This window comes from Mus caroli, chromosome 8 (assembly GCF_900094665.2).
Source record: "Mus caroli chromosome 8, CAROLI_EIJ_v1.1, whole genome shotgun sequence".
NCBI classification, from domain to species: domain Eukaryota; kingdom Metazoa; phylum Chordata; class Mammalia; order Rodentia; family Muridae; genus Mus; species Mus caroli.
In genome coordinates, this window is record NC_034577.1 from 34880908 (window position 1) to 34895458 (window position 14551).

The 14551-nt window shown below is 40.1% G+C and overlaps 1 protein-coding gene across 2 annotated transcripts in view; it reads left to right on the forward strand.

The window, feature by feature from the left end:
* Window positions 1–10997, forward strand: part of Slc7a2 (solute carrier family 7 member 2) — a 54377-nt gene extending 43380 nt beyond the window's left edge. For both annotated transcript variants that reach the window (XM_021170249.2, XM_029480905.1), the window contains exons 7-12: window positions 2222–2358; window positions 4909–5011; window positions 6389–6594; window positions 7866–8032; window positions 8864–8972; window positions 10279–10997. In XM_021170249.2, coding sequence (XP_021025908.1) covers window positions 2222–2358; window positions 4909–5011; window positions 6389–6594; window positions 7866–8032; window positions 8864–8972; window positions 10279–10475 — 919 coding nt within the window. In that variant the 3' untranslated portion in view covers window positions 10476–10997. The remainder of the gene's footprint in view (window positions 1–2221; window positions 2359–4908; window positions 5012–6388; window positions 6595–7865; window positions 8033–8863; window positions 8973–10278) is intronic.
* The last annotated feature ends 3554 nt before the right edge of the window (window positions 10998–14551 follow it).

Sequence of the window (14551 nt, forward strand, 5' to 3'; positions counted from 1 at the left end):
ACTATATGCAGACTTGACACTTTGGACAATTCTCCATGAAGCAATAGTGTGTCTGGGAGTAGAAGCCATGTGCTGTGTCATTCTTTTTTAAACCCTAAATGCTTTTAACTGTGACAAGCTTATCCCCTCTCCTTTAAGGACTGATCAGAATGGAATATTTAAAAAAAAAAAAAACAGAATTACCATTCTGAAATTACCAGTGGTAATTCTTTATGTAAAGAGACAAGGGAGTTTGAATGTCAAATGTTCAGATTTTTCCGTAGCTACGTATTTACTATGACACAGCTCATAGCTCAGGTCTCCAGAGACCTCATGTGTCTATTAACATATCTGTCTAGTTAGCATATTTGAAGTGGAACACCTCATGCAGGCCACACATCATAGCAGAATATTCTCACAAAAAGAAAAGCTTTTTTTTTTTTTTTTTTTTTGGCCTGAGCATTCCTTTTTATAAATTGGAAATAATTTTCAAAAGTTTGAAGCTAGAAAAAAATTTTAGTATGATTCATCAACATGGCTTTTTTTTTATTTCAAAGATGTTTCTAGTTTCTAGTCCCAATAATACTAAGTGAGTTTAGGGATTACTTCTTTGGGTTTCTCAGAAATCTGCTGTTTGTGAGATTCATTAAGAAGAATTCCAAACAGTTGTAGTCCAAACTGTAAAGCCAGTGTGTCCCCATGATCTTTGAGGGGGGTGAAAAGATTCCCCCTATGGCTACATCAACTGTTGATGCATAGCGTGCTAACATGATTGGTCCTTATACATATATAGTTTGAATTTTGGAAACTGTAGTTATGCTGTCAAGTTTGGAAAAAAAAATTCTCAGTTAATTCTGTTGAGTTGGATTGTACAGAGACCAACAGCCATATTGGTCTAGAAATGCTGGACTTATTTTTTTCCATTTGTGCAAGCATAACACACTGTATTAAATCTGTATGGTCTTATCTATGTAGGTTCGATGATAAAAAAATAATAAAGTCTTCTCTAAGTAATGAAAAAAAAGGATAAAGAAAATGGATATTTAGGGAGACAAGGTCTTGCTGTGTAGCCACAGTTGACCTCGTAGTCACTGGGAAGACCAGGCTATCCTCAAACATTCAGCAATCACCTGGCTCAGCCTCTCAATTGTTGGGGTTTCAGGCATGAAGCACCATGCTAGCCCCCCACTCCCCAAATAGGATTTTAAAGTCAAGTACATTACCTCTTGTTGTTAAATGCTTTCATAACTGAATATTAAGTACAATGACACGAACAATAAACATAAATAATTCAATTTATCTTAAGCAAAAATTGCATACTGAACCTCATTGTTACTAACACTTAACTGTAGCTCCTTCTATATGCTAAACCTATAATATGTTCAATTTTTGAGCCATTCTTTGACTTGATAATTTTAATGCTTAAAACTATTACATATACCGCAATCTATAGGATGCAAAATCATGTTAATATGAAAATATGTAATCACTGCATAAATGGGTGGCTTACTGTGGCATAAAACTAATTGATCTTTTTAATTTCCTGGTAATTTGGGAATTCTGTTTTCTGAATTATTAACCCTAAGACATTTTAGTGGTTGACCATTTAATTTCGCAAAGTCTAATTCATTTTTAATTCAGTAGCCATCATTAATAGAAACAAATGACTTGCAATGCTGTCTTTGGTCTTTTAATTTGGTTGGGCAAGTATCTGCCAGAGTAAAGAGTAACACGGTGGCCATTACTGGCAGGTATGTTTACATGCCCAACGGTAGTGCCCTTTAAGATTATGTGAGTCCCGGCTGTCATACAGCGTGTTATGCGATCACTGTGTCTCTATTCTGGGTGCGGTCTTGCATGGATGTGTTTGCCATACTGCATGTCTTTGCTTTTTACTCAGTCTTCTTGGATCCATTTTCCCAATGCCTCGTGTAATCTATGCTATGGCGGAGGATGGGTTGCTTTTCAAATGTCTAGCTCAAATCAATTCCAAAACGAAGACACCAGTAATTGCTACTTTGTCGTCGGGTGCAGTGGCAGGTGAGAGAGTTGACTTTTACTAAGAAAAGGGGGATCATTTTTCATCAAGAACTCTGGAAATGTGGACAGGTGTTTTTCTGTTGTGTTTAACATAAAGTTCAATATCTTTGTGCCTTTCCTGTTTTTATGGCTTTGTGTACCTGTAAGTATCCTTGGAGAATAATACTCAACTCACGTTGGATTATGAATTTTTCTGTTCTAGTCTTCTGGGTTCTATGTTCCCCTTACCCCGAATTCTGTTTGCCATGGCCCGGGATGGCTTACTGTTTAGATTTCTTGCAAGAGTGAGTAAGAGGCAGTCACCCGTTGCTGCCACGATGACTGCAGGGGTCATTTCTGGTAAGCTTTACAAACAAGGGTTTCTCCATCATTGGACTAAAACGTGCTGAGTGCATGCATGGACTTAAGAAAGGGTCTGCATGCTGTGCATGTAAGTTAAAGACAAAAATCATGGATAAATTGGTATATGAGTGTTGGAATTAACATCTTACAATTACGGTGATGGTGAAACACTAAATTTATTTTTAACTAATCATTGGGGATTCCATTATTTTACTATGTTAACCATTCAGACATCTAACAAATGTGCGAAGTGTTGTTAATGATTCTCCATTATGTTCTAGGTATTTCTCTTCTAATTGATGAATAAGCACATACAGTTGTGATTTGGGCACAGAAAAAATACCTAAATTGAATAATTGCCTAATTTTGGAAGTACTAATTATGAAAGAATGATTTAAGACTTTTGAAAAGCTGAATGTTGCCAACTCTAATGTCAAGATAATCTCAAGTGGTTCATTTGTCCTCATTGACCACAGTGCAGTAGGCTACCCAGAGCATTTACTGCCTGCCCACAGTGCAGTGGGCTGCCCAGCGCATTGAGACTTATGCCTGCTCATCCCTTGTTCAGAACCTACTTGTCTTTTAGTAGCTTGGTCATGTATGTTTTACTCCTAGAACCCAGACTGCCTACATTTTGACATGCTATGACATCCATGTCAACTGCCTCTGGCCAGATTCTTAGAGCATGTGGAAATTTCCAGGGACAGTATAGACTGAGAGAATGGCTTTAAGGTTTCTGATGCAGGAAGTGAGAAAAAGAGTATAGCAAGCTTTATAGCTTGATGGAGAGGAACTGTATTGGGAGTAGATGGTCAAATAGACATTTTGACTTTTTTGAGACTCTAAAGTGCTAGGCAGTTGTGATCAAGAGTGTTTTATTAAATATCCAGTTAGTTTTTCTTTCAGGTAAGGAAGTGTTTGCCAAAGTCATTTTACCTGGCAGACATCTTCTAAATCTGACACTTGAGACATAGGTTAGAAGGTCATATTACTTATTTTTCTCAGGCTTAAATGTTTGTCCCCATAAAGTGAAGATTTTGCTAGGTCAGCAGTTGTCAACATGTTGGTTGCAACCCCACAGGGGTCACATATCACATATCCTGCATAACATATGATTTATAACAGTAGCAAAATTACAGTTATGCAGTAGCAATGAGATGATTTTATGACTAGGGCTCACCACGACATTAAAGAGTCACAGCAGCAGGAAGGGCTAAGAACCACCACTGTAGGTCCTGTAAAGTCCATTTTATACAGTTCACTCTGATGGGAAAGATAACCCTTGTCATAATAAATATTTCCTAATAAAGTAACAATCTTTCCCATTAATAATTCTACGTTGAGTCTAGAATTTTAAAGATAATTTAACTTCTCCTTCATTTGGAAAAAAATGTAATTTAGCAGCCTAATAAGAAATGATGGTAATAATTAAAAGTATTATAATAGAATGCTTTCTAAAGTATTGTATTTTATATTTTACATTCTCACACCCATATTTGTAATTTTAAACTTATACCACAGAGTTTATATGAATAATTAGTATTTGGCTATCTGTGGTCATTATAAACATGCTGAAATTTTAATAACCCATTATATAAGTAATGAAGTGTTTGCAGAGTCAGAGAAAGAATGAGATACTATAGGATTGTAGGCCAAGGAAGCCCCAACCAATATAACCTTCATAAGCCAATCTGCCTGTAAGACAGGGATAATCCTATCAAGGCAAACCATGAGAAGTTGCTGGATTTAGCAAAAATAATAAAGAAGTAAATGAGTAGTCAAATACTATTTTACGTAGTTAAAAATCTTCTGCCTCCTAGGATCATTGACTTGAAGACAAAGTGACTCATAGACTCTAAAATTTGTAAATAGATGTAGGGTATCATATATATTGAGTGTGCTGTTGTCTGTTTACAAAGATAGGGAGTACTGTGTGGTAAGTTCAGTAATGCTAAGGTACTTTTATTTTTTGGCATTTCTGGGATCTTCTGTGCAGGGTCATAAGTTGGTCCATCACATCTAATCAGCCTTCCAGATTGTGTGGCTTTACCTTGATTAGAGTTTACTCTAGGTCCAAAATGTAATTTCATTGAAAACGAGTATTATTTTGTAAAGACCATTTAAAATATTTTGAGTTACATATGACATGATATAGATGGGAAGTAAAGAACTTGGCATAACTTGTATACAGAAGCCTAGCTTTCCTTATGATGTTGAACAGCAGTGGTTGTCATTTCTCGGTAGTGTTTGTTTACCTTTTGAGACCTTAAAACACAGTGTTCTGTCATCTAATATTTTCACTCTTGGCCAGGCCAGGTTTTAAATAATCAAGGCCGATGTATTTAGTGTTTGCTAAAGAACTAGGTAGGGGCTTTGAAGTCTTAGTGTTAGCAGGTTGTATGTCCCAGTAAACATCTTATGATGTAACATGATCTGCCATTGGTACCAAAACAGAAAAGTGTCAATCATTTGTCCCTGACTAAATGAACTACTGTAAGAAATGCCACCAGAGGCCTTGGTTTCACTTCCTTGTCTGTTTCCCAATAGCTGTGATGGCCTTTCTTTTTGACCTGAAGGCCCTTGTGGACATGATGTCTATTGGCACCCTCATGGCCTACTCTCTGGTGGCAGCCTGCGTGCTTATTCTCAGGTGAGTCTCTATTGTTTCTCAAGAGTGTGTACCAGGTGGGATGTGGGGAGAAGGGACAGTGAGAACTCTAAAAGGCAGAGGCCATTCCATGAAAATAGTAGTATTGAATATGGGAGCAGACTTGCCCTTCAGCTAAGAATCTCCAGTTTGACTCCTACAAGAGCTTGGCCCATCTACAAAGCAGTCTACTAAAATATGTGCAGCTACAGAATTCTGTTTTTAGAATTCTAAATACTTGCAGACTGACCAATAGAGCCCTAGTCTTGACTACTACATGACAACCTTTGTTATATTAGCAACATATCCTGAATAATCTTCCAAGTCAATAAATGTATATCTGCCTAATATGTGTGTACCTATTCCCAAATATGTGCGATAAAGACCCTCTCAAGGAGACACCAGCAAAGAGATGTAAAGAATGCCCATGAGAAAGGTAGATTGCCAAGCGCAAAGAAAGCAGAGCTGGCTTGAGTATCAACAGGCGAAAAGTGGCATGCATGAAGGGACATTCACTCAGTGGCTTCTTTGATAGTAAATGCTGGCATTTCAGTAAATAGATAACTATTCCGACTTTAAGATACAAAGCTGTAGCATTTGAATTAGTTTAAATAGCATTATAAGCCTACATTCAGAAATGATAAATGTTTATGTGTGCATATAATCCAAGGATAAACTCGTACCAAAATGCTAAAAGGCGTTAGGTGCTGTTGGGTGGTTGTTACTTCCTTCTGTATTCCTTTGTGCATTTTCCTTAGTGAATGTATTTCTTTACATGGAGGAGAAGTGTTTTCTGAAGTAAGGGAGGGCCTAGGGTACTAGGAAGTGAAGCATGCGATACTCTGGTAAGCTGCAGAGGAACAGGCCAAATAACAAGAAACTGGCTCCCCAATAGCTAGGTGGCCAAGTAGCTGTGTGAGCTTATCTGGGTGAAGCTAGATAAATCAGGCTGGCAATAAAGAAACATGGCCAGAGGGACCGACTATGACACAGCCTTAGAATACCAAGCCAAGGGACAGTGCACTCCATAGCCGGTGGCTGTTTCTGTGCTCTTCCTGTGAGTCATGATTCAACTGGGCATCAGAGCCTTCAGATACCATCCTGTTGCCATAATTGCTTCACCTTTAATTTTAACTTTATTTTTTTTGGCATCTACTGTACAACTTTTTAATTAAGAAACGATGAGGAGTTCAGAGTTGTGGGTGTTTTATGGAAGAGGTTTGTAGCCTGGTTCAGCACACTGTGCATTGGAATCATGAGACGTGTCACCCGACTGTACACACTGTGACTTTGTAAACTGTCTCACCGAAGAGTTTTAGGTGATAGATTCATTTGGGCCAATTTGATTAAAGACACCAACCAATATTTATTTGGGGATAGGTACCAACCTGGCTTGTGTTATGAGCAGCCCAAATACACCCCTGAGAAAGAAACTCTGGAATCATGTACCAATGCGACTTTGAAGAGCGAGTCCCAGGTCACCATGCTGCAAGGACAGGGTTTCAGCCTACGAACCCTCTTCAGCCCCTCTGCTCTGCCCACACGACAGTCGGCTTCCCTTGTGAGCTTTCTGGTGGGATTCCTGGGTAAGTCTTCACAGCAGATGTTGAAAGGCCCAACAGATGTAGATGTGGAGAACCAGTGCTTATAGACCCAGCCTCACATTGCCCTGGGATATGTTGGCATTTTGAACTGTGAACTTTATGCCTACAGAGGCACTGGGAGGTGAGGTTGTGTTATGTTGAGTATCTGTGAACCGGAGAGATGGCTCTGTAGGTAAAGCATGTGCTGTTCAAATGTGAGGTTCTGGGTTAAGATCTCCAAGACCCATGGGAAGCTGAATGAGGAAGTGCATGCCCGTAAAAGCAGCGTGGCTCTGGCAAGATGGGCGGTAGAAAGAGAATTCCCCACTAGCTTGCATGTCAGCTTGCTTGCTGTACTTGGTGACAAATAAGAGACTGTGCCTCAAACAAAGTGGAAGGTGATGGCCAACACCCAAGGTTATCTTTGGATCTCCACATACACACTATGGCACACATGTTTGCACAACCCCACACATGCACACAAAAGCAAGAAATCCCTACAGTAAAGTGGCAGAATTACAAACTGGCACATTTCATTGGCTTAGGGTATTCTTCGTGTTAAAAGATCAGGTCAAATAACAAAACAGATCCCAATGATAATGGGAAGTAAAATAGGAAAGATTTGCTTGCTCAGTTGAAGTTGCCTAGTTATCCATATGTTGAGTGACATCTACTGGGTGTTGTCTGTGTGCCTGGTACTATTCCAGACACTCGGGAGTGAGAGACTTACCTTGCTCTTCAGGATTGAACAGTAAGCCCATGGCAGATCAGAGGAGGTTTCTCTGAGAGTGAGTGGGAGGGGTTTTTATTGCATACTCGATGGTCAGAAGAAGCCTGCCTAGAATATGATAAAGATTCAGATCCTGTGGGATTATTTGTTTGCATTTACAAATAATCTTTATAAGAGCTTAATGTAAGTAAAGTTGCTATTTCTCACTTGAAAAGAACTGGAAGCTGTGGACCACCAAAACCACCCTATCCATATAGTCTGTGAATAGGAAATGAGGGACCCTAGTCACGTGACAGACAAAGCAAGGTGTTAGCGCCAAATGGGGAGGTAGATGCCTTCATAGAAATCAGAAATGAGAACATGTACATTATCCTTAGATGGGTGTAGTGGGCCATCTCTTTTTCCCAATGGAAAAGGAAGTGGGGTGTGTGTATGGCAATGAAGATCATGAAGAACTTGCTGTTATAGCAGGGCAACCCACTAGGACTGAGAAACACAGGGAAAGGATGTGTACCGACTCTGCCTTCTGTTCTGACCTCCATAGCTTTCCTCATCCTGGGCTTGAGTATTCTAACCACGTATGGTGTCCAGGCCATTGCCGGACTGGAAGCCTGGAGCCTGGCTCTTCTCGCCCTGTTCCTTGTCCTCTGCGCTGCCGTCATTCTGACCATTTGGAGGCAGCCACAGAATCAGCAAAAAGTAGCCTTCATGGTATGTGAAATAATAATTACAATCCTAATTGCTGTGTACACTCTGTATGTTTTCTCTCGGCATGTTTCATTTGTCTAACCAAGTCCAAGCAGTGAACGAGAGTGTCAGAGTTCTTTGATGAATCCCTTTTAGTAACAGTACGTGAACTATGAACTGTCTGACTCCCCTTATCAAAAACTTGAACATGCATGCATTATATATAATATATACATACATGCATGCATTTGTGCATACATACATATATAGAGGGAATAGATTTTTGTGTTAAACAGTCTAGAGTATTAGGAAAATTATTTATGACATTCTGGGTTTATTTCCAAGTACTAAAAATTAAAATTAAATAATAGAATGAAGGAAGATAACTTGAGGATTTTGTTTTCAGAAAATTGGAGCCCTCTTGTGAGGATTTAGCCCCTCCCTTTGCAAACTAAATTATCCTGCCCCACTGGAACTAGGAGGAAGCTTGAATATGAACAGCACTTCCTGAGAGGACCCCACAGGATGCGATAGGTACCTAGAGCTCCAGAGGCACTTGCTATTGATGGCCGAATGAGACCAGTGAACTCTCAGCTACACTGATATCTAAGCCCTAGGCTTCTTGACGGTGTCTGCAGGTGTCGCTGTTTCTGTCATCTTCAGCAAGTAATGTGAAAGTGACTTTCCTTTCACTACTTCCTACAGAACTGGTGCTTATTCGAGTTGTCCTTTTTATGAGACTGTAAGCTTAGTGACACAGTGTGACTCTATGTCAGATATTGGCACTGCCTCAGAATAACTTGGAGAGTGCACTCTCATGATAGCACCATCTCCAAAGGATGTTTCTTCCCACAGGTCCCGTTCTTACCGTTTCTGCCGGCCTTCAGCATCCTGGTCAACATTTACTTGATGGTCCAGTTAAGTGCGGACACTTGGGTCAGATTCAGCATCTGGATGGCGCTTGGTAGGTCTTGCAATGCTTTATGCTCCCGGACTTAGGTTCACCTTGCTCTGTGGGCCATGGATACAAGAATGTAGGGAACCTCCTTCCCTAAAACTAAAAGCTCTGTTAATTTCCGTCCATTCCGACTTCCAAGAACATCTCAGCATTTTTGTCTCCTTATTTTTCAGATATCTTTTCTTTATTCTTCTTTCCTTTTGTGTTTATTCTTCTTTCCTTTTGTGTTGAGGACTCACCCCAGGCCCCACACATGCTATCTCAGGCCTTTGACCACTAGGATACACTGAGCCACATCCTCAGCCCTCCAGATGCTGTCTTTATTTCAAGTCTCTCAGTAACCCTGGGGTCCATTCACACAGATTTTATTTTCTCCAACTTATGAATGAGAAAATGAAGCCCTCAAAAAGTCACCATAACAATGCCAAAGGTTTACGTGGCTTTCTAAAATAGAACTACAGCATGGGAACATACATATTTATAAGTGATTATCTTCCAAGGACATTTGAAACCTTGTCTCCTTTACCTCCACAGTTAGCATGGCTAGTGACAGTCCTTTGTGCTCAGGCCTCAGGGTCCCATTTGACAGTCACAGATAGAAGGGTATCTGTGACTATTGTGAACCCAGGGCATGCTTTCCAGACTACCTGACCGTGAGTGTGATAATCCGTTGCTAGGGTTTCATGTGTAATCTGAGCCTCTGCCTTACCATGTCATTCTGCTTAGAGGTAATCTGTTGAGCTTTGAGAATGTAAGTAGAAATTTTCCACATAATTGTTGTCTGAAAAGACTTGTTGACAGAAAAATATATTCTGTAGGGTTGGGGTGTCACAAATGAAGAAGTGCTTTCTATCTGTCTTCGTATTCTATTTTTCCTTTTTAAAGATTTTTATATTTTTATTTAAATATACTTTACATTGAAATATAATTATATTGCTTTCCCTCCTCTGCTTCCAGCCCCACCCAGGTACCTCCCCCTCTAACCCCTCCCATGCCACCCCACGTGCACATACTCTCAAGTACAAGTTGATAGCCTCTACAATTATAGGCAACAACTAATGACCACTGGGAGGAGAGATAGCCTCTCCCACAGATGAGCCCCTTATTGGTTGTCCAGTGCAGAGTGGTCAGCCCTGAAACCGTATCTGCACGGGTTCTAAAAGCAGGCTCAGAGGGTTGTATTTATATCTTCCATATGCACACATTCTGTTTTTCTAAGGCCGTCACTGAAAGAAAGGGGGAGACTTACTGTATTACATTGTCCACATTAAAACATCTCCTAACACACTTGATGCACTTTCTCTCCCCAAAGGCTTTCTGATCTACTTTGCCTATGGCATTAGACACAGCTTGGAGGGTAACCCCAGGGATGAGGAAGACGATGAAGATGCTTATCCAGACAACATCAATGCAGCAACAGAAGAAAAATCCGCCATGCAAGCAAATGACCATCACCAAAGAAACCTCAGCTTACCTTTCATACTTCATGAAAAGACAAGTGAATGTTGATGCTGGCCCTCGGTCTTACCACGCATACCTTAACAATGAGTACACTGTGGCCGGATGCCACCATCATGCTGGGCTGTCGTGGGTCTGCTGTGGACATGGCTTGCCTAACTTGTACTTCCTCCTCCAGACAGCTTCTCTTCAGATGGTGGATTCTGTGTCTGAGGAGACTGCCTGAGAGCACTCCTCAGCTATAAGTATCCCCAAAACAGTATGTCCGTGTGAGTACATGTATGTCTGCGATGTGAGTGTTCAATGTTGTCCATTATTAGTCTGTGACATAATTCCAGTGTGGTAATTGGTGGCATATACTGCACACACTAGTAAACAGTATATTGCTGAATAGAGATGTATTCTGTATATGTCCTGGGGAAATAGTGGTGGTTTCTTTATTAGGTATATGACCATCAATTTGGACATACTGAAATGCCATCCCCTGTCATGATGTTTAACAGTGGTCATGGGTGGGGAAGGGATAAGGAATGGGCATTGTCTATAAATTGTAATGCATATATCCTTCTCCTACTTGCTAAGACAGTTTTCTTAAATGGCCAGGGAGTGTTTCTTTCCTCTGTATGACAAGATGAAGAGGTAGTCTGTGACTGGAGATGGCCAATCCTGGTTTTGAGAGCCTTGGTCCTTAAATATAACACCTCCACCTGCTGTAAATGATATACCCATCAACCCCACGAAAGTCTCAGGAAAGGTACCGTGGCCTCCTTGGGACCCTTTAAGCCAGAGAGTGAAAGTAGACCCAGTGGCTTCTGAAGATCACATGACTTACAAAGATGCTTGGCAGAGACTGAAGGCAGAATAGGCCTCCGTATCACACACTGGGTAGACTGGTTCAGGCTGTTTCCCATTACTTCAGACCTAATCACAGCTCAACGTCTGCTCCTTCGTCAAACACAGAACTCAGTCTTTTGTTTCTCATCTTTCCTTTGATCTGGATGAAAACGAGTGTGGTAGCAAATTCTTTTTTGACAAGTGGACAAAAAAGACACAGTTGGAGGGGTATAGGACAATACCCTTAGTCCAGTCTCACAGGGCACTTGAGCCCAGTTTAAGGATTTTAAACCTAATTTTCCTCTGATATTTCTTTTAGAAATGTTTAGAGATTCCCCTATCTCCTACCCTATCTCATCATTTAGTACTTATAAATTTATTTTCTCCCTTTATTTCTTTGTTTGTTTGTTTGTTTGTTTGTTTTTCGAAACAGGTTCTTTCTATGTAGCCCTAGAACTCACTCTATAGACCAGGCTAGCCTTGAACTCACAGAAATCCACCTGACTCTGCCTCCCAAGTAGCTGGAATTAAAGGCGTGTACCACCACGCCTGACCGTTTAGCCGTTTTTAATCTTATCTGCTTTTAAAGGGCCACACAAAGCCTCTCAACAATAAATCATCCATTGCTTTCAGAACACAATTATCTAACACTTCGAGCTAAATAACCAAACTGGATTAAAAGCACAGTGACCTTTGTATATGATTAAATAAACTTTTAAATTTAAGATTCTCTGGTTGCTACACTTTTCCTTTATAGTGTTCTCTGATAGTGGATCAGAAACACCCAGTCATACTTATTCTTCATGAATTAACCTTGTATGAATAATTAAATGGTTTATTGGCTAAATCTAGAGCTAGACACTTTTCAGGTGTGGCACTCCCAGGAGACCACAAATGCTAGTTGCCCTGCATAATCCATAGGCAAAGAGGATGGTTGCTTCCCATAGTTCTTCTAAGAGATCATTTATTTTACTGGTGCTCTTTGGCGTAAGCTGACGTTCATTCTGATTAGCTCTCAGATCAGCAGGCAAAGGTTCTGGGTTCCTGGTTGTCAGGGATGCATCCTTGACCCAGAACTTAGTGCTGACATTCCAAAATTTCTAGGGTGCATGTGGTAAAATCTGAAAGCCAGACACTCTTTCTAACTGCTTGCTTTACAGAGGAGGAGTTGGATGAACAAGGGCTAAAATAGTTTGGGAAGGATGAGAGGCATGATCAGGAATTGATGTCATTGATGGCTGCTCTGAGAGGGAGAATCAAGGACGAGCTCCATGATAGGTTATCTGATCCCAAATAGTCAACAGTAAACACTTACACATACAAGCAGCACTAATTGGACTCAACAAGTTGCATGCACACAGAGGCATACACACAATATGTAATAATAATAAAGAAGAGCCTATGGATTTCATAAGGAGTGGGGGGAATTGGAGGGGAAAGAAGAAGGCAGAAATTATCAGAATACTTTACTCTTGTATAATATTCTCAAAAAAATCAATTTAAATAAAAATCCTTACTGTTCCAGCAGTGCCCTTCACACAGGAAATGTGAGCAATTTCATATATGAATTCCTAGATTTCTTACTGTAACAAAACCAGATTCATTCAGGCTGTGGAAGGCAGCCTGAAGTGTTGTGCCCACTGTGTTCAGTCAGGGGCAGAATCTAGCTCAATATGTTCACACCAGAGCACGTTGGAAACATGAATGTCTGTAAAGAGATGCTTTCTCAGTGACCGTGCCTTTTCCTTTCCTGTGAAGAACCGAATGGGCAGCATGTCTGTGTGTATAGTGTTTATAAACACGATAACATATGTCTGTGTGTGTGTGTTTGTGCAGGGATTGGCTATCAGTGTGTAAGTACGTTGAGTTTATGATGAGCTTTGGATTAGATATTGTTACATAGATTTTTTTTAAAAACCCAATTGATGTGGAGAGAGCTTAATGTTTTATACTGATAGATAATTTAGATTTTAAGCTATTTTAAGATATACAATTATATATATATATGTTTTCTATAGATAGATTCTTTAAGACATATTTATCATATTTCTAATATGAAGTCACTAAACTCTAGTGACAGGCGCTTTGGAATCTGAATGGAGTAGAAGCCGAGGCCTTGAGACTTTCATGTTTGTTTCTGTCGCACTGTTTCTGACCCACAGTGAATGCCAGCACTACCTGCTCTTTGCCAACCTTGTCCTTGTACACATGAGTTCAGCACACTTGGTACAAAACGTCCTAGTCTCTGTCTTAGGGTCACCTAAATATTGTGTGTAGATTTGACTAGCGAGCAAACACCCAGAATCTCAGATGTTTACACATTCTATTCATCATGACAAGCAAAGGCAACTTGGAGTTCTTCCTTCGTTGCTTTCTTTCTTCTTATCCTAAGAACTGTGCTGTTGGTATTTGCAGTGAGATTGTCTCGTAACAGCTCTTTAAGTTTATAGACTTTACAAAAGAGACTGGCCTGTGAGATCCCTCATAAAGTTCATGCCAACCACACACCCAAAAGGGTGCTTTTGGGAATTCAAGTTTAGAAACTCCTGAGAAAAACTTACTAGAACCTTTGAGGTGGTCTCAAATATCTTAATTTTGTTTTCCTTAGTGATTAAAAAAAAGTCAATAAAACTAAATAACCGAAAGATTATAAACATATATATCAACATTAATATGGAAAATCAACATTGAAACTATTGTTGATGTTAACTTTAGTACTAACTGTAATTGATTTTAAAACAACACCAGCTTCTGAAGAATAAATAAATCATCTCCCTAAAGAATAAAAGGTTATCTAGTTTTAATTTTTATCAAGTATTTGTTTCAGCCAAACTTTTTTCTAAGTCCTGCCTGTTTGCAGGTAGTTGTTTTAAAATGTTTTCTCCCAGTGCCTTTAATCCCAGCACTCAGGAGGCAGAGGCAGGCCGATCTCTGAGTTCAAGGCCGGCCTGGTATACAGAGTGAGTTCCAGAACAGCCTGGGCTACACAGAGAAACCCTATCTCAAAAAAACAAAAACATGTTTTCTCATAAAACACTGTGAGTCAGAACTGTCACTAAATTGCTTTGTAAGCTTGAACATTTAGCACAGGTGAAGATGGAATGTGACTGGCTTACCTTACAGTGCTAAGGGTTCAGAGGAAATACTCGCACCTTACCTTCTCCCTTCTTATATCTGGAGAGAGTGTGTGAGTGTGTGTGTGTGTGTGTGTGTGTGTGTGTGTGTGTGTGTGTGTGTGTGTGGCTGGTGATGATGTAAAACAATAATCAGAAAGCCGGGCGTGGTGGCGCATG